Source organism: Petaurus breviceps, unplaced genomic scaffold (genome assembly GCF_028583685.1).
Source record: "Petaurus breviceps papuanus isolate PSGF00001 unplaced genomic scaffold, PetGlider_PUasm1.0 90667, whole genome shotgun sequence".
In the NCBI taxonomy this organism is placed as follows: Eukaryota; Metazoa; Chordata; class Mammalia; order Diprotodontia; family Petauridae; genus Petaurus; species Petaurus breviceps.
Genome location: NW_027187302.1, coordinates 1,054,472 through 1,075,081, shown reverse-complemented (window position 1 = coordinate 1,075,081; position 20,610 = coordinate 1,054,472). Strand labels below are relative to the sequence as shown.

At 39.5% G+C, this 20,610-nt stretch overlaps 1 protein-coding gene across 2 annotated transcripts in view; it reads right to left on the bottom strand.

Annotated features, from left to right (window-relative positions):
* CYB5R4 (cytochrome b5 reductase 4) overlaps positions 1 to 20,073 on the bottom strand; it is a 110,145-nt gene extending 90,072 nt beyond the window's left edge. Inside the window, exons 1-2 of one of the 2 annotated variants that reach the window (XM_069065079.1) lie at positions 19,801 to 20,073; positions 13,581 to 13,734 (exon numbers count right to left, since the gene is read on the bottom strand). In XM_069065079.1, the coding sequence (XP_068921180.1) occupies positions 13,581 to 13,734; positions 19,801 to 19,875 (229 nt within the window). In that variant the 5' untranslated portion in view covers positions 19,876 to 20,073. The remainder of the gene's footprint in view (positions 1 to 13,580; positions 13,735 to 19,800) is intronic. The other variant, XM_069065078.1, reaches the window with a different exon arrangement.
* Positions 20,074 to 20,610: the final 537 nt, after the last annotated feature.

Here is a 20,610-nt window from a genome sequence, read left to right as displayed (position 1 = left end):
TAAAAAGTGCTACTATATTTTTCTATATGTGGGTGCTTTCTGTTTTTTATTTCTTCAGGGTATTTATGTGTATAGCTGTGGTATCACTGCGTTCAAGATGGTGCAGAGCTTCATGATTTGGATATTGAATGGATACCAATCTTTTTTACACAATTTCACATGCACAATTTGTCACTGGTAATGTCGTCTCCCCATTGCTTTTTGGATTATCCACAATTTCAGCCTTTTGGAGATTGTGTTGTTCCATGATTCATAGCCATATCACAGGTAGAATTTTCTTGTTTCTTTTCATCCAAATATGATTTCAATGGTGTAGGAAATTCCCAGACTGGAATACCCTACCAATGAGTATCAGCAATTTATCTGTAACTTGCAGTCTTAGAGAGTTGCCAGGGATTACTAAGAGGTTGAGTGACTTACCCATGGTAATATAGCTAGCATGTATCATAGACAGGAACTACCCCTCCATCAGAAAAAAATTCTGATATTAAAAAGGTTGGTTTTTGTTTCAAGGAAAAACTTATGATCAGTGAAGGTGCATGTATTAGTAGGGCTGCTCCAAATCAAACTAGCCCATGTTCTTCCTCCTGTTTAATTGTAGGCCTCCTTCCTTGTCAAACAGCAGTGCCTGTCAAAGATTTATACTTTGAACAAGCAAGTCAATAGATCATCCATCCAACTATCACAGTCTGGATGATGGACATTCTTTACCTGCTTGGTTTTCCTTCTATAGACAGGCCATATTCTGGTTTACGAAATACTAGTTTAAGTGCTTTATTCAATCAATGTAATGTCACACACAAGCAGGAACCACTGGAGCTCTTATTGGGAATCCTTTTTGGACTCAGAGCTAGAGATCCTCCACAAGAAGCAAGCACTTCTGGGGCGGCCAGGTAGCACAGCGAGTAAGAGCACCGGCTCCAGTGTTGAGAAGACCTGGAGATCGAATCCCGGGCTCAGACACTTAGCACCCACCCAGAAACACCTGGCCGTGTAACCTTGAGCAAGTTACTTAACCCCAATTGCTTAGGGGCGGCCAGGTGGCTCAGCGAGTAAGAGCACCGGCTCCAGTGTCGGGATAACCTGGGGATCGAATCCGGGCTCAGATACTCAGCCCCACACCCAGAAATAACTGGCCGTGTAACCTTGAGCAAGTTACTTAACCCCAATTGCTTTAAAAAAAAAAAAAAAGAAGCAAGCACTTTTAGCAAGTATTTCCCTGTTTTAGGACTCACTTGAAATTGATAATCAGAGGATTAAATAGTTATCTCTGTAACTGTACCTATCAAGTAAATTCATATACTCTTAACATATCACACACCTTTTGGAAAGACTTTAAGGTAATATTATGATACCCAAATAAATTTTAAAAAAACAAATGGAACTGGGGACTGGTAGTTGTTGTTCTTCCTTCATTTTTAAAATGAACCAATAACATCATGGAATGATGTCTTGTCTTGCAAATGGAATGAATTTAAGTGAGGCAGAGTTGCACAAAGTCAGCAGCCTCACTCTCTCTTCCAGAGTCACTCAAGTCCAGTGGCAAGACAAAAGTTAAGATCACTGGTGATGGCCCAGGTCTCTGATTAAGCTCTAAGCACTCCACAGGACCTGCTTCAGCTGCCTTCATGGTTCTTGGAACAAATTGTTATCCATCCATCTATTCATCCATCCATCCATCCATCCATCCATCCATCCTTCCTTCCCTCCCTCCCTCCTTCCTTCCTTCCTTCCTTCCCTCCCTCACTCCCTCCCTCCTTCCTTCCTTCCTTCCTTCCTAGCAACTGGGGTTAAGTAACTTGCCCAAGGTTACATGGCCAGGTTTTTTTTTGTGTGGGTGTTAAGTATCTGAGGCCAGAAACGATCCCGGGTCCTCCCAACTCAGGGCCGGTGCTTTACTCACTGCGCCACCTAGCCGCCCCCACCTGTTTTCTTAATAAGACTTTTTTTCTATAGTAAAACCATGCCATGATTTTTATAATGATTTATTATCTTTCCCTCTTTCAGATATCTTGAGAACCAAACTCTCAATGCCCTCAAAACTGTGTTACCTTCAGCATGGACCTTTTTTCTGTATACTTGGTGTAGTCCAATTATTCTTCCTGTCTTAGTCTTCTTTACTGCCCCTAATCCTTCACAAGCTATTTCTCCAGGTTTATTAGAAATTATTCCTTTTCATGTACTCATTGGTCCATCCAAACTGGCCTTCTTGACCATTCCTCACATATAACATTCCATCTCCTATCTTTGTGCCTTTTAACAGGTTCAGTTGTTCCCCAGACCTGACATGCATTTCCTCCTCACATCCACCTCTTAGAATCCCACAAGCCTTTCCAAATTCCTATCCCAGCTGCTAATTCTCTCCCGACTCATTGCTTTGTATTTATCTTGTAATTTTGCATTTCCTTTTTATTATACATCCCCCTAATAGAATGTAAGCTCCATGAAGGTAAGGACTGTTTTGTTTTCTGGTATCCCCAGAGTCTAAAGCAGTAGCTGTCACATAGCATGTGCAAATTCACTTCTTCATGCTCAGGAGCTGTACTGTTAAGAGACCAAATATAAACTGTCCTGTTAAGAGATACAGTGCTATGTAAAATAAGGAGAATGTAAGGAAATAAACATTTTAAATAAGTATCCACTATGCAACAAGTACTGGGTTAAGCACTTTACAAATGTTATCTCATTTAATCCTTACAACAACCCTGGGAGTAACATGCTATTATTATCTCCATTTTTACAGCTGAGAAAATTGAGGCAAACAGAGAGGTCAAGTGATTTTTCAAGGATCAAACAGAACTATTAAGTGTCTAAGGCCTCACGTGAAATCAAATCTTCCTGATTCCAGGCCCAGTTCTCAATCTACTGTGCCCCCTACCTGCCAGAAAAGGTAACTGAAGTGGTCAGACAGGAAGTAAGAGAACCATGAAACAGAAATGAGGAAGTATCTAGGTCAGCCATGCTTACCTTTAAGCTAGGCTCTTGACTCTCTGAACTACTTTTCTACCTTCCCCTATTGCTGGTACTTTGTTCTCCTCGCTCCTTTTCAACTAACTTTTGTGTGTTGTCTTCCCCCATTAGAATGCTCATCACCCTAGCTAAGTAAGTTTAGCCAAAAATTAAATAACTCTAATGGACTGGCACCATTAAAACAGAACCATCTGTCTATGTGTGACAGATTTCAAAGAACTATATTTGTCCTTTATCTGACCATAAATTTTATCTGACATAAAGAGAAGGGCAAAATGCTATAAAACTTTTGAAATGGCTTATTATAGTTAATTAAAACTGTCGACATTGCAAGTAATGTGACCGTTTTGCCATCTTGTGTTCAGCAAAGGAATTACATAATATTTTTTAAAATTATGATCTTGACTCAAATAAAATATACATTCAAATTTTACTACTCTGAATTAACTAGGCAAGAGGGAATGGGAGAAGCAAATTAAATGAATGAAATGCCTGATTACAGAACGTTTTTAAAATAAATGCAGTTTTACTAGTATTTTAAAGTATAAATTAACAGAAGTAACAAAGCATTACCTAGTAAAAGATCTACAGGAGATATGTTTAATTCAATTCAATCTGATATATTCATTTCAGTATTTACTATATGCCAAGCACTCTGCAAGCAATAAAGGTTATTATTTTTGCTTTTTGGAGGGAGGAAGGCTGGGTAATTGGGGTTAAGTGACTTGCCCAAGGTCACATGGCTAATAAGTGTTAAGTGTCTGAGGCCATATTTGAACTCAGGTCCTCCTGACTCCAGGGCCGGTGCTCTATTCACTGTGCCACTTATCCGCCCCAATATAAAGGTATAAAATATGACTACAATTGTTTTGCTTGTGTACATTTTATAACTAATGAAAAGATTGTGTACTTGATGTAATAAGAAAGATACAGTAGAAAGTTCTAGGCTTTGAATCAAAACACATAGGTTTGAACTTCAGTTACAAAACTTACTATGTGAAAATTATTCCCATCTCTAAAATGGGAATAATATAATAGTAGCTAACATAAAAGCACTTTTAAGGTTTGCAAAGAACTTTACATATATTACATCATTTGATCCTTTTAACAACTCTGTGAAGCAGGTGCTATTATTATTATCTCCTAAATTACAATGAGAGTTAAGTGACTTGTCCAAAGTATTAAAAAGTCAGAATGAAAACTTAGGTCTCCATGATTCCAAAATCAACATTCTATCCACTATCCTACCTAGCTACTTACATGTAGTACCTGTCTCAGGATTTCAGTGAGTAAGGAACTTTCCAAACCTTAAGGGGTGTTCCATAAGTCTCCACTCAGCTTTAAGCTATTAAAGTGCTAAACTGCACTAAGACTTTTGGGACACCTCGTATAAAAGTGTGAGTTATCATTGCTTTCTACTAGTTTTACATATGATAAAGGAAGGTGTCATACCTCCCCCTAAAAGGGGAATTAATCTGACCCTGACGAATCACAGGTTTCTCTTCTCCATGGATGGACAATTGTACAACATCTGAGACACAAACCAAAGGGGAACAAGAAACACCCCCTTCTAAAAAAAAGTTTCATCTCCTCACTTAACCAGCACCAACATGCCTGTTAACAGCTTTTAACTGAAGGTCTTTCCTTGACTCTTGGTGATTCTTTACTATAACTTTTTTGGCGTATTTTAAACTAAACCTTTGTTGTTATATTTTGCTATTACAAATTCATTTATTTGTTTTTTCTTTTAAAAATTACTTTAAATAAGGAACAGGAAGCAGCAGTATCACCCCAAACTACTACTTATCCTGTGCAATTCTTGTCAGTGCCCTTTACAAATCAAGGTCTACTCTTGAGTTGTTTAATTCTCTGCCAGCACCAGTGCAGCACTTGGTCTATTATCTATTATTCCTTGCTGCAAATGGGCCCAATTGTGCAGTAGTGGAAAAAAGCATCAGACGAAGTCAGGACACGGGTCCAAGTCTTGGCTCTGCTACTTACGATGTTACCCTGAGCAAATCAATTAGCCCTCTCTGGGCTTCAGTTTCTTTATCAGTAAGATCAGTTAGTTGGACAAGATGATCTTTAAGATCCCTTTCCAGTTCTAAACCTATGTTCCTACGAACATAAGGGAGTTTAGGATACCACAAAAATTAAACATTTAATGAATATTGAATAAATATAGGAAGTTTCACCAAGAAGTTTCTTGAGTACCAGCAACTAACAGAAGATCTTAAACTCTTGAATATTTTGCCAAGGAGCAGAAGAATCTGTCTTTGGACAATTCAGAACAGAAAGACCAGCTTCTTCACCTCAGTAGCTTTTTCCTGATCATAAATCTAACTTCCCTGTCCGCCCCTGTTATGGTAATGGGAATCTGAAATCTTCCCTGCCCCCTGGCCCTTTGATAGGCTTAAGTGACTCTGAGAACCTTCCTTAATTTGAAAATACACTCTGCCCCCTAATAGGCTGAATGTGGTCACATGGAACCCGTGGTGGGAGGCTTGTTTTTCAGGAATGCCCATATCTTGTTGCTTTGTGATTGGGCAGTGGGTCAAGAGGGCTGTGACATTCTCTGATCCAGGAAAAGGCTATATATACCCTGATGTGAGGTTTTGTTTTGGGGCTCACTTCAAGAAGAGTTGTGTGATTTGGCCGGACGAGACTCTGGACAGCCGTTGAGCCCCCCAGCTTTGAAAACCCAGATGTTGGTGCTTCCCTCTCTGGTAACTGACTAGGTATGGATGTGATGGTCAGACAGCTGAAAGCCTGTCTGCTGATCTGTTTCTGATCTGTTTCTCTGTTTGCTTGTGACTTCTGTTTGTATTCTCTGAAGTTCGGGTGCTGACCTTTTTCCCCTGAGCTAGGTAAATGACATATGTTTGATTAAAGCAAGATTGTTAACCCATTTTGAGTTGCTTTCCTTTAGAAAAGCAGATCTAAGAACCTGTGTTGGCAGCCACCCTGGGTATGCTAGGGTGCTCACTGCTACAGCCCCTTTGTCCAAACCTGCCCAGAAATTTTATCCATTGATATTCATAGGGGTGGCTAGGTGGTGCAGTGAATAGAGCACCGGCCCTGGAGTCAGGAGGACTTGAGTTCAAATCTGGCCTCAGACACTTAACACAAAAACTAGCTGTGTGACCTTGGGCAAGTCAGTTAAGCCCAACTGCCCTCCAAAAAGAAAAAGAAAAAAAAGAAAGAAGATATTCATATTGACTGACTATACTAACTACCCAGTTCCTTAATGTAATTTTCCTCCAAATCTCTCTGACAATGACTTGGTCCCAAGGCCTACTCACACGTCTAAACTCACATTCACCATTTAATAGAAAAAAATTATTCTTTGCACATGGCTGACAAGCTGACCTTCCCCTCCTCAAGTGGACTAGAAAGGAAACTATTAAATGAATTCTCCTAATATAGAGAACTATAATGCTTTGTTTCATCTCAGTCCAGATGAGTTAGTAAAACAGCAATGAGTCATATAATCCCAAACCCACAAAGGTATGTAGTTGTGTTTTTTTTCTGCCCCTGAGGGTGTTTCTGTACATTATTATTAAGAATTTAAAATTCTCTCAGAGTTAGGAAAGTAAATGCAAAGAACTCCCCCTTCTGGTATTTCTCAGAGGCCACATACTAAGGACTTAATAAATACTGTTAACTGACTCTATAAAAGGTCTGACTTTTAAATAACAAATTCCCTCTATGTCCAAGGTTTCTGATTCTTTATTATACAACTTTTCTTGCAAGGCAACTTGATCAAGACAAGTTCAGGCTGGCCATAAAAATATCAGTCAATATCAGAGTGCTAACATAAGCAATCTGATGCATATATGATACATACAGGATGTCCCCAATCTTAGTGCAGTTTAAGCTTTAATAATTTACATTAAGACTTATGGGATACCCTATACAATAGGTGTGTTATGCATGTAGGACCAGACATGTGATTTCTTCAGTACAGGGAATTCCTGTCAAGTCACTTGATTAAGCACTTATTAAGTACCAAGCACTGTGCTAAGTCTGGGGATACAAACAGTAAAAACACAGTCCTTGCCCTCAAGTAAACGAAGTACTAGTAATAGAGACAACATTTAAACAACTAAGAAGATACAAGATATATACAGGGTACATATGAGAGTAGAAAACATTAGTAGGTAGGGTCACCAGGAAAGGCCCCCTGAAATAGATGGAATTTAAGCTGAGTGTTGAAGGTCAGGGAAACTAAAGGCAGCAGGGAGGGAAGGCAGCAGAACATTCTGACTGCCTTCAGGTGTGGGAGAAAGCTGGTGAAAGGACACAGAGACAGGAGATGAAAGGTGTTATGTTTGAGGAACCACAACTAAATGAGTGATGCTAGAAGGGAGAATTCATGAAGAAGAGTAAAGTGTTAAGAGGCCTGAAAGGTGGGAAAAGGACAGATTATAAAGAACTTTAAATATTAAAAAGAGCAGCTTATACATGATCCTAAATGTAATAGGGATCCACTGGAGTTAAGGAGGGGTAAGAGGAGAGGGGTCAATGGTTAATATGGTCAGACTTAAGTGAAACTTAAAAAAAAATCACCTTGCTATCAAAAACGAGGATTGACTGGAATAGGAAGAGCCCTGTGGCAAGGAGACCAACCAGAAGGCTATTATCATAGTTTGGGGCAAGAGATGATGTGGGTTTGTAACAGTAATGGCTATGTGAGTACAGAGAAAGGGACATATACAAGCGATGCTCTGAAGGAAGAAACTACAAGATCTGATACCAGACTGGATATATGAGATGAATGAGAAGTTAAGAATGAGGTTTCAAGCTTGGATGACTGAGAGAATGACGTACCTTTGACAATAACACAGAAGCCTAGGAAGTTAAAAAGAGGAAAGAGATTGGGGAAAAATTAATAAATTCTGTTTTTAGCATGTAAAACTGGAGAGGTCTATGGGACAGCCAATTTAAGATGTCCAAAAAGCAGTTGGTAATAGAGGACTGGAGCTCAGGAGAGAGACTAGGGCTAGAAAAAGAGATCAGAAATTATCTACATAGAGATAATTGAACCAAAGACAGCTAATGAGATTACCAAGCAAGAAAGCATAGAGAGAAAAAAGGAGAGCCCAAGTTAGTCTTGGGAAACATCCAATTATTGAATATGACCCAGATGAAGAAGCAGCAAAGAAGACTGAGAAGTAGTCAGAAGAAAAGGAAAGAAAATAGTCATGAAAACATAACAAGAACAGAGTATCCAGAAGGAGGTGATCTACAGTGTCAAATAGGGCAGAATGATAAAAGGCCATTAGACTTGGAAATTAATATTATTACATCAAATGTAAATTTCACATAAATTATAAAAGTATCATTTATTAATAATATTAAGATTATTAGTAACTTTGGAGATGGAAGTTCCAGTTGAATGATGGGTTCAAAAGTCAGACAGTAGAGGATTTAGGAGACAGTGGGAGCAAAGGAAGCAAACACACCCAGCCGCGCCTCTCAAAGAGTATAGTTGTGAAGCAGAAGAAAGATACAGAAAGATTATAGGATCAAGTGAGGGTTTTTTGACATTTTTTTAAAGGATTGGAAAGACATGGACATGTTTATATAGCAGCAGGAAAGGTATTAATAAATATAGAGAGACTGAAATCAAAGAGAGATAGAGGGAATACTCTGTGAGGGGATAGGATCAAAATTACATCCAGAGAATGGGCTGGCTTTACCACACAAAAGGGCCACTGATTCATCCTACACCAGGGAGATATTGGGGAAGGTATTTGAATGATATGAGTTGAAGAGGAAAGGAGAAAAGTAAGTGCCCACTAGATGGTCTCAATTTTCTTCAGTAAAATATGACACTGAGGTCCTTGCCTAAAAGGGTGGAAGAAAAGGGTGTCATAGGAGGCCTGAGGAGACAAAAAGGCTCACAGCAGCTACTATGGAGAGTGGAGAAGGGAATTAATTAGAGAGGAACAGAATTCTGCCTTGGTGCATTTAGGGTTCAGTTGAGATTAGATAACAATTAGTAGTGGACCCAATTATTAGTTTTGTTATTTTTCTCTATGTAAGTAGAAGTAAAGGAGGCAGATGGTAAGAGTAATCAAGGGTTGGAGCTTGGCAAATTATAAGACAGGGGGGCAAAGAAATCAAGTGAGAAGGATACTGTAGAGTTGAGTTTATTCCCCAATGGGTCAAGATAAGGAAGAGAGGAAAATGCTGGTAGTGAAGGGGAGAAGACCTCAGAAAGAATTGAGGGAGGGAGGAAATAGAGGGACAATGACAACAAAGAACAGGATTGTGGTTTGTAAGACAAAAGGAAAGAAGAATGATAAAAGATTATGATGAGATAAAGAAATTTCAGAGTTTAGGAACAAGGAAGTGGAACACTGTCAATGATCAAGTGATAACAACACTGTAGAACACTTTGGCAACATCAAGCATATAAACATCTCTGGGCATGGCTCGAGTGGAGTGGAATAGTAGACTATGAGAACGGAGCAGAATCAGGAACAGAGAAAGTCCTTCTATGCAAGTAGACAGTTGGTCTACAGCTTATAGTTGTAAAGTTGTCTGAGAGAAAAAGAGTTTATGTTACTATCCAAGGTTACAGAGCCAAGACCTGAACCTCAGTCTCCCAAACCCTGAAGCCAACTTTTTATCTATTATAATATGCTCTTCTCATGCTCAAACATAAAACAAAAACTTACTTCTCTTGTTCCTGATTCAGATTCCTGACAGGACCAAACAAGGATATCTAAACATGCAATCTTCCTGATTAATATGTATGTGTATGTATATATACATATACATATAAACATATATACATACACATATATAAATAAATATATTCCTCCTAATTTTCTAGGCTTTTAATGAGGATGTTCCACAGAGTCCTGTCTTGGGCATTCTTCTCTCTATACTTTCTCCCCTAAACAATTTCATTGACTCTCAAGGCCTCCAATGCTATATTAGTACTATGTGGTTTACAAAAAAGCATCTTAGATGTCATTTTGCTTCAAGTATTAAATTGCTAAACTAGCATACAAAATCTATTTCAAACCACAACATTCCTTTGACCTCCATCAATCTCTAGAGTATAACAACCAGCATTAAATGCTGAGAGAATTTTCATTCCAGCTCTGCCTGAAACCCATTAATACCACCTCTGGGGTTCTGTCATACTGGATTTTACACAGCACCACCTACCTATGAATATGGGTAACCTTTTTTGAAACCATTCTTTATCAATATTTACTGCTTTTGAGACAATTTAGGGCGCACTTTGCCCTAAATTCAAAGTTTTCGACACATAATCTTTGTTCCTATTTCCTGACCCAACAAAACATTACTAATGTTGCTCCATTAAAAAAAAAATTATGTTCAATGATCATATCACACTACAGTAATGTCTATATTGTCTACACTGAAATGGGGAAGAGCTATTTACCTTTTGTGTTTTTTTAAAGAGGTTAGGTTTCACTAGACTTTCATAATCAATAGTGATTCACATGGGGGCAGCTAGGTGGAGCAGTGAATAAAGCGCCGGGGGCCGGAGTCAGGAGGACCCAAGTTTGGTTCCGGCCTCAGACACTTAACACACACAAAAACTAGCCTGTAACCTTGGGCAAGTTACTTAACCCCAACTGCCCTCCAAAAAGCAAAAAAAAAAAAAAATAGTGATTCACATGGGTAAACCATTTAGAGTTCTAAAGAGAGAGATCAATGAGGAACCATTAGATCAAAGTAGAAGCTTTTACTTTTATAACAATGATATACTTTAAACAAACAAACTAAATTTTAAAAATACACAAACTCTTATGCCTAGGTATTTCCTCATCTCTAATAATTACATAAATCTTACCTATCTATCTTGGAGTCTCAACTTTTCTGGAACTATTATTCATCAAATTCTTAAATATGCTATTGAGGGAACAACTTGATCAGTCAGTCAGTCATTACTCACTCATTACTTTCTTCTATAAACTAAAGAACAATATTCTGTAAGATTTCAAAGGAAATTAGTCATGTTGTTCTGCCAGTTTTATTTGAATGCACAGAACCCTATGCAGAGAAAACAAAAGCAGTCAGTCCCTAATTCAACTCTATTAGAGTTTTATCAGTTGTTTCCTTAGCCTTTCCTCCAATATGACCTAAGACAGAATCCAGAGTCCCAAAGACTCTGAAATTCTCAGTTCACCTTACTCACTATTAAACTCTGAAGTTCTTATTTCACCCTAGAAATTTGGGGATATTGTCTCAACCATCTTTTATCAAACTTGTACACTTGAACATGATATAGAAATTTATCTCATATATAAAATGAAATATAAATTATCTCATACTTGTTCAAATATTTCTTAAGGGTACTCAAACATAATCTCAATATAACTCCAAAAAAAAAATTTAGTGAGTTCCTTTTCCAAGATACAAAAAATAAATAACAAGCAGTCTTTAACTGAAGTCTTATAATCTAATAAGGATGATACCTGCATAGCCCACAAGCACCTACTATATACCAGGCACTGTGCTAAGTATGAAGGATACAAAGTCAAACATACATTCCCTGTCCTCAATGAACTTATATTCTAAGAGAATTTAACAATGAAAGAAACAAATAAATTTGAATCTGCCAAATGGGCAGATTCAAAGGAGAGAGAAATCACTTCCAACTAGAGAAATCTTAGATCTCTAGAACCACCAATTTAGTGGCATTTGAACTAAGCCTTGGATTTCAATAAGGAAAGAGAGGAACAGAGGAAGAAGAAGCTTTAAGAAGTGTGAGCAAAGGTCTATAAGTAGGAAATGAATTTATGAAAAAGTGTTTGGTAAAGGTTTATTATGTGCCAATCACTATGCCAAGCACTGGGAATATAAATACAAAAAGAAAGATGGCCCCTGACTTTAAAGAGTTAACATTCTAATAGGGGAATACAACACAAGACAACAGGGGAATGGTGACTAGGGAAGGGTATTATAGACTAGGAAGTCACTATGACAGAAAGTCAAACAATTGATATATCCTTTCCAAGACTGGCAATTTTGATATGGTTACTATTTCCAGAGCCTACAAGGGGAGGGAATTGAAATCAGGGATTAGGAGGGCAAAGAGTATTATCAAGTCTGTACATGACCCTGAACTGGAAATCTAATGAAATAGGAAATGGACACCAGACATTTACCAAACAAACAATCTCTTTAATGATTTACTTCTGACATTTTAATATAGTGTTGTTATGTTGACAAAAAAAGATTACTTTCATTCACATATTTTATTTTGGTTTTGGGTAGGGTATATGGTAAAAGCTGTCAAAATGATAAGCATTTTCTCTTTACAGAGCACACAAAAGACATTTCCCTTGCTGCTATCAAAGGAAAATGCTGAAGCAAAATTAAGAACACAATCATAAATGAAAGGTCAAAGAAAATCTAACAATTTAACTAAAAGTTATTTAACTTGGACCAAGAAGGGAGCAAAGAGGTCACCTAGTCCTATCCCTTCATTTTACAAATAAGGAAATTGAGGGTCAGAAAGATTAAGCTGGCAGCTAGGTAGCACAGTGGATAGAGAACTGGACCTAGAGTCAGAAGAACTATGTTCAAATCTAGCCTCACATATTTACTAGCTATATGGGCCTGGGCAAGTCACTTGAACTCTGTTTGACTGTTTCTCCACCTAAAAAATAAGGATAGTAACAGCATGGACCTCTCAGGGTTGTTGTGAGGTTAAAATAAGCTGTTATTCACTAAATGCTTTGCACTTGAGGGAAATTTCCATATAAATGAAGCTTACCCCCCTTCAAGTACCAAAACTTTTTTGTCCCAACCAATTTTGAACAAAATTTTTCTAAAATGTTTTATACGTTTCCCTTACCTTAAACTGAGGTTACTGTACAAAATATAACTTTTCCTTAACAAAACAAGATCATCATCATTAATATTCATTGCAGTCCTGCAAAGTAATTCTGCTCTGTGCCTTTTTTTCTCATTTTTTTTAGTTTTTCTTTCTTTAGTTTTTCAATTTCTTCCTTGAAAGTCTGGCTCTCAGCCAATCTCTAAACAGTATCCCCATCCTACCACCACTGCTGGTTCAATGTTTCATGGTTGAGAAATCAGATAACTAAAATTTAAGAAGTCTACACTGAATAAAAATAAAATTGTAAAAGGCTATAAGAATTCTTGAGTAAAATATTTTAGTTTAAATGAAGGGATTTTTGTCACAACAGTTGCAAGTCCTCAGGGACTTTGTGAGATTTTGATCCAAAGGGTTGAAGATCCTAGTTGTTCCAGATAAGCAGGGGATCGACACATAATTTTCCTGTTCTACTACATTAAAATGCTTAGAAAACCCTATGCTCCCTTTCCAAGTAAATAAAAGAATGTTTTTCATTTGGGAAGTTCATTGCCTTCTAGATGTGTGTGTGTATTAAATTACTCAAGAAATATCAAGGAATATCAAAAAGAAGGTTGTACAATTTAATTCTTATAAGAGAATACTACTGTTATGCAAGTATAAGGGGTTTATTTTAAAAGTCTGTTTGTGAATTCCATTCCTAGTTAACATTACTGGGTCTCTAACTGAAAAATATAACAAAATTCACATCTAAGGCCATAAGCAAATAAAAACTACTTACCTCTTATGCATACCCAACAATCATCTTTTTTGTTGTGTTTTATAAGTTCTTCTTCTGTTACTTCAATTAATTGTCCTTTCAATCCTGTGAGATCCTTTCCACTTTTGGTCAGTCGAATCCAATCCATAAGACTTCTGCCTTGCTTTAAAGGTACCTCAAAAAAGAAGAAGGTCTTCTCTTTAGTCAACTAAAAAATTTTCCTATTTTTAGACAATTCATCCCCAAGGTTTCCCTTTTCCCCTTCCCTGCCTTATGTCCACTTTTTTGTTCTCTTATTAACCTCTGAAAACAAGCTGAAAATAAAATTTGAGAGTATATAGTATACATCAAATTTTGTTACAAACTACTCTAAGAAACTGTCCAATTTATACTCTAGAATTTTATGTTGAAAACTGAAATAATGGACAGTCAGCTAAGACTTAGAAATGTAGTCATCTAAACAGTTTTTCTGATAATAGTATCTAACAGGAAAATATTCGAGGAAAATGAAATAAACTTAAAATGGTTTGGGGGATAACTGTCTACATAAAATCTGGATTTTACAAAAATTGCAACTACAAACCAATCGGTAAAGAAGCAAAATGTATGATGAAGTAAAAGAGTAAAACTAGCACTGTTCAAAGCTCTGTGACGGTTCAAAACTCTGGAAATAATACATTTTCAGAATCTTCTTAGAGCAGGAGTCCTTAGCCTTGGATCTAGGAACTTTAAAAAAAAAGTATTCTGATAATTGTATTTTAATATAATTGATTTCCTTTGTAATCCTATATATTTTATTTTATCCATTTAGAAATATTCTGAGAAGAGGTTCATAAATTTCACCACACTGCCAAAGAGGGTTCATAATACAAATAAGGTTAAGAACTCCTGTTTAAGAGCAAAAAGGCATTAAACATGCTTAAATAAATGTTTGATGAATGAATAAGTATGTGAGTGATAGAAGAATTTACAAGAAATTTCCATAGGAAAGTATAAACATTCTATAACAATAGCACTGTAGAAGGAAAATAATATGCCAGCAGAGACTGTCCAAAAAGGGTCTTCACTTCACTAACTCATAGGAATTAGATAGCTCAAAATTAATAAATACTTTAGTTTTCTCCCAATGTCATACCCTTCTCGGTCTATCATTTTTCAAGCTAAATTGGCCACATAAAACATCCATGTTTGACACATATTGACCAAATTCACAGATTCTGGGGAAATGGAATATCTCCCTAGGATAAAGGGAGTTTAAGCACAAAAGAACCTGTTTTCATATTGGAAATCTGCTATACACATTATATATATGTTTGAACAATGTCATATTTAACATTTTGTAAGAAGAAATATGGCTAACATCAAAACAGTTTGTGAAACACCAATCTACGTCATTGTATCTACGTCAATCTCCTTCATAATATAATTTGGCCACCATCTGACTAAGTAGAGAAAGTAATGAATGAGCCAGAAAACAAACTCTTCTGCTCTGGGACAAAATCAGATCTTCCTCATTAAGCCAGGCTTCCAATCATCCTTCCCCTCCCTTTTTATCTAACAGGAAAACAATTAGATTATCAAATTATCCAAAATTAATTTACAATTTCTCCCAAAATCCATGCACACACAGCAAAATCATTTAAAGGGGAGGGGGAACTAGGCTATATTTTGATAATTAGCAGCATCACTTTATTGTTGCAAATAATGTGTGACAGTGTCAGCTATTGTGATAGTAATGGCAATTAAAGATTCCCCTGTATTGGCTTGGTTTTCAAATTGATTGTGTTAAAACCCAGAGCTTGTTAATCCCACCTGTGGGATGGACTTGTTGATGTGAAAAGAAAGTCCTGAATTGGGAGGAGCTGGTGACATAGATTTGGAGAGACACAAGAGAGAGACAGAAGAACTTTTTTGCAAGCAGCACCTCGTGGAGGCAGAGAGAGAGAGACTAAGAGAATTGCTGGTGGCCGCTTTGAATAGACTGGACTTTTGAGACCTGCCCCCTGAGCTGCCAAGGACTGAGGAGACATGGCTGTTTTGCTGGTACTTTGTCTGTCTGTTTTGATGTTCTTTTGCCAGATTTGTCCACTGGTGAAAGACAGTCCTGTTGAAGAAGTCCTGGAACCTGGCTGTTCGCTAAGAAGCCCTGAGACTGTCCTGCAGACAGAGAGTGAATACTGTCCACCGGTGAAGGACAGTGCTGTTGTTGCAGGGGTCTGGGAACCTTTCTGTTGGTTCAGAAGCCCTGAAGAAGGATTTTCTTGTTGTATGTTTACAGAAATCCTGGGAGAGGGTTTTGCTAATGTTTTCAGGGGTTCTAGGACTGTCCTACAGACAGAGGATGAATTCATGAAGGGACTGGCAATGTATCTTATGGCCTTGCTAAGCCTTGTCTCCCCAGGAACTAAGATTGCTGAGAACTTGCCTCCTGTCAAGATGAAGAAAAGACCTCCTTTTGGGTATTAAGTGCTGTGTTTAAACTTGATGTAACTCTGGGGTAGATTCAATTGCGATCCAGGAGTGGGGAACTTTTGACCTTTATGTGTTCTATGGTTGAGCAAATGAATGTACTTTACTTATGTTTGGAAACTAATCTCCATTTGAGAAGAGGGGCTTTGTGGTGGACTAAATGAAGGTACAGCCTAGGGGTGGAGTAGTATTTAGAACAGGGACTTTGTAACTGATTGAGTGATTGGAAGGTCCTGGGGTGGGGTAGTCCTTGGAGATTATTTAATCACATTTAGTAAACGCTGTATTTGGAATGATGTCATGTTTTGACCCTCTCTGTTCTTGGTGGGTCACTGAATAAAATGGAGAGCGCCTGTGCTGGTATTCTGGGCCTTTGCTTGGCATCATACAATAACGCTTAGGCTGTGTACACTGTGCTTTACACGTTACCTCCCCCGTGAGACTGTGCTTTTCCTGAGAGCAGGAACTGGGTTTTTGCCTGTCTTTTTATCCCCACTCCAGTTTGTACCTGTGCTAGGTACAGGGTCTGACCTGGTAGGTACTCAATAAATGCTTATTGATTTGACTCACAGCTACCCAACAAAGTGGGCTTAGCTCTAGTCAAATCATTTCCTTGGACCTTGGACAAATCACTTTAAAAAATGTCCATGTCTCCCCAATCCATCAAAAACCTCACCTGATCTGTCCATCCCCACTAGCCCATGTCTCTTCCGTCCTTTTGTAGCTAAACTCCTTTCAAAATCCATCTAAAATTGATACCTCTACTTCCTTTCTTCTCACTCTCTTAACTCTACAATCGAACTTCCCACCTCATCAATCAAAACTGATTTCTCTAACGTTACTAATGATCTCTTTATTTCAAATCTAGTGGCCTCTTTTCAATCCTCATACTTCCCGACCTCTCTTCAGTCTTTGACACTATCAATTATCCTTTTCTCTTTTACATTCTCTTCTCTCTAAATGTCCGTGACTCTCCTCTATCCTCCTTCTCTTCCTACTGTCAGACCACTCCTCAGCTGCTTTGCTGGATCTCTGTCCAGGTCATGCCCCCCCTAACTGTAAGTGCCCCAAAGGCCTGTCCTGGGCCCTCTTTTCTTCTCCCTCTATAATACTTTAGTTGGTGACTTCATCAGCTTCCACAGTTTCAATTATCATCTCTATGTTGATGATTTTCAGAGAGATTTATACAGCCCTGACCTCTCTCCTACCTTCCAGATTCATGTCTGCAAATAGTAACCTCCAAATGCCTATCAGACTTCTAAAACTGGATGTCCTATAGATATCTTAAATTTAATCAAGTCCTAAACTGGACTCATGATCTTTCATTGCTTCTGAACTACCTGATTACTGGCAAAAAATACCACTATCCTCCCAGGCATTCAGACTGGAAACCTGAGTCAACCTCAAAATCTCACTCTCTCTCACCCACTCTATCCAATCTATTGCCAAAGTCCTGTTGGTTTTTGCCTGTGTAATGACTCTGGTATATTGGCCCCTTCTCTCCTCTGACTCTTCCACTAACCTGATACAGACCCTCACACATCTGGACTACTAGAATATCCTGCTGGCTGGTCTCCCTGACTCAAGTCTCTGCCCACTTCAGTCCATCCACCAATCAGCAGTCATATTTACCTTCCTAAAGTATAGATTTGACTATGTCACCTTTCTATTCAATAAACCCAGTGGCTCCCTATTACCTTCAGGATCTAATATAAAATCATCTGGCATTCATACCTCTTCAGACCTGGTCCCCTCCTACCTTTCTAGTCCTGTACACCTTACCTTACTCCTCATCACATATTTAGGCAGCCAACTGGTACAGTGGACACAGTGCTGGGCCTTTATATCAGGAAGACCTGATTTCAAATCTGGCCTCAGACACTAGTTGTGTGACCTTGAGCACTTTATTTAACCTCTGCCTCAGTTCCTCAACTGTAAAATGGGAATCATAATAATAGCACCTGCCTCCCAGGTTGTTGCAAAGATCAAATGACATAATACTTGTAAATCACTTATAACAGTGCCTATGATAAGCCAATGAACCTCTTTCTTATACTGTTCACACTTTTTTTAGTATAGTCCTTATTTGGATATAGTAGGCACTATATAAATGCTTGTTACCATTATTAGTTTATCATTATATTCTGCAACATCATGACACTGGCCTCCTTGCAACAGCTAACAAAAGGGAGTTCAACTCCTGATTCCATGCCTTTTTACTGGTTGTTCTGCAATTTTGGAATATTCTCCATCCCTATTTCCACTTCCTGGTTTCTCTGGCTTTCTTCAAGTCCCAGATAAAATCCCATCTTCTAATGAAAACCTTTCCTGATCCCCTTAATATCAGTTCCTTGGCTCTAGTGATTATCTCTGATCTGACCTGTATGTATCTCATTTGTACACAGCTCTTTTTATGTTGTCTCTTTCTACTGGACTGTGAACTCCTTGAGAGCGGGAGCTTTCTTTGCTATCTACAGCACCAAGCATGGTAACTGGCACAAAGCAGGTACTTAATAAAAGCTCATTGGTTGACTGGGCCTCAGTTTCATCTTTAGAATGAGAGAATTTGTCTATCTGGGCTTCTAAAAGTCCTTCAGCTTCTACACTCACAATCCTAATCCCATCCTTTGCCAGCGCCCTCTCCAAATTACTTTATGGTTTAAATGTGATGGCATAGGTACACCCCCTTGCAAATCTTAAAGTACTAACATAAACTATTATTACCAATTCTGAATGAACTTGTGTTTTTATCTGTTTACCCATCTTATAGTTTTCCTGCAACTGAATATAATGGCAGAATCAGGGGTGGGGAATCTGCTGCCTCCAGGCCTTGTGTGACCCTCTAGGTCCTTAAGTGTGGCTCTTTGACTGAATCCAAATTCCAGTGAGTAATACATAAAAATAAATGTTGGCTATTATTAACAGCTTTACAATACAGCACTTTAAGGTTTGTTAAGCACTGTTCTATGATCCATGATCCCAAGAACCTGGGATGGGAGGAAAACAGTCAATGCACTGCCACTCCTACCTTCCTCCGCAATCTCCTCTTCCTCCAAAACCCCACTCAGGTACTGACAATTTAACCTGAAAGTGTCCGAAGGTTTTCTTGCATGTTCCCGGAACCTCTTCTTTACCCTGTTCACACATTCTGTGGTTAAGCCCTTATTTTTCCACCTTCCCCTACTCCCCCACTAAAACCTCCCTATGCTCATAAGGTCTTTGACAATAGAGCCTGGATCCTATCCATCAATTAAGCAAGCAATAAACATTGGGGGGGGGGGGGGGGCAGGCAGGGCAGTTGAGGTTAAGTGACTTGCCTAAGGTCACACGACTAGCACGTGTCTGGTGTCTGAGGCCGCACTTGAACCCGGGTCCTCTGACTCCAGGGTGTATTCACCGTGCCACCTCGCTGCCCCTTCGGTAAACATTTTTAAGTGCCTACTATGTGCCAGGCTCTGTGCTAATCGCTGGGAATAAAAAAAAATGGCAAAAGGCAGTCCCTGCTCTCAACCAGCCCTCGGTCTAGATCTGCAGCCCGACGCCGATGCCGGAGTGGCCCCTTCAGAAAGGTCAGTTGGCCCTGGTTGCCGAAGGGAGAAAGGGGCCTGGGGGCGGTGAAGAAAAGGAGGGAGAACTTGCGAGAGAGCGACCAAGGGCAGGCAGGAGCCCCAGCCACACAGAGGACGGGGCCTCGAGAAGGAAGCGCAGCAGCAGGCCGCGCCCGGGAGGGGCCGCAGGAGCGGGGCAGGGTGCCGGCCTTCCCCGGCCTTACCTTACTGCGCCCCCCGGAGGCGGCGCGCTGCTGCGAGCCGGGGGCGGGGAAAGCCTGGGAAGGAACGTTCAGCATCCTGGGAATAGCGGTGCGGGCTCTGCCCGGGAGAACTGCAATCAGCTGGGCCTCGCCCGGCCCTCTCCGTCACTGCTCCGGCTCAGCGGCCGGGCAGCGGCCAAGCCCCCGGCCCACTTCCGGGGTCGTCAGAGCGTCTCCAGGTGAGGAGCGCACCATGACGCAGCACGTCGCCGCCACCGCCGCAGCCTCCGCGGGCGGAGCTGAGACGCATGAGCAGAAGGGAGGGCTTGGGGAGGGGAAAACGGGACAGCTGCTAAGGGAGGGTGGAGCCAGGGCGCGAACTGCGCATGCTCTCAAGCTGAAGTTCAGGCTGACGTCTCCTGAATAGAATCCAACCTCAGCACCGAAATCCAGAGACAGCGACTTTGCGCAGAGCCCCGCCAATGAGTACAGTGGAAGCTGTCCCAGTTTCTGGTGCTGACAGAATGTCTTTCACCTACAGCTGCAGTCCTACCTTTCCCTCTAAGCACTAGCCATCCTCCAGAACAGCATCCATTCCCGTCCTTATCAATTAACCTAAAAGCATTTCTTAAGCGTCTATGACCAGGCAGTTTTCAAACAATGAATAATCTTCAGAAGCATTTTCCTGCAAGTAAAAAATAATAATAACGACGACAATTATATAGCGCTTACAATGTGCCAGGTACTGTGCACTCTTTACAATTATTTCATTTGATCCTCACAACAGCCCAGGGAGGAAGCTGCTATTATTATTCCCATTTTACAGATGAT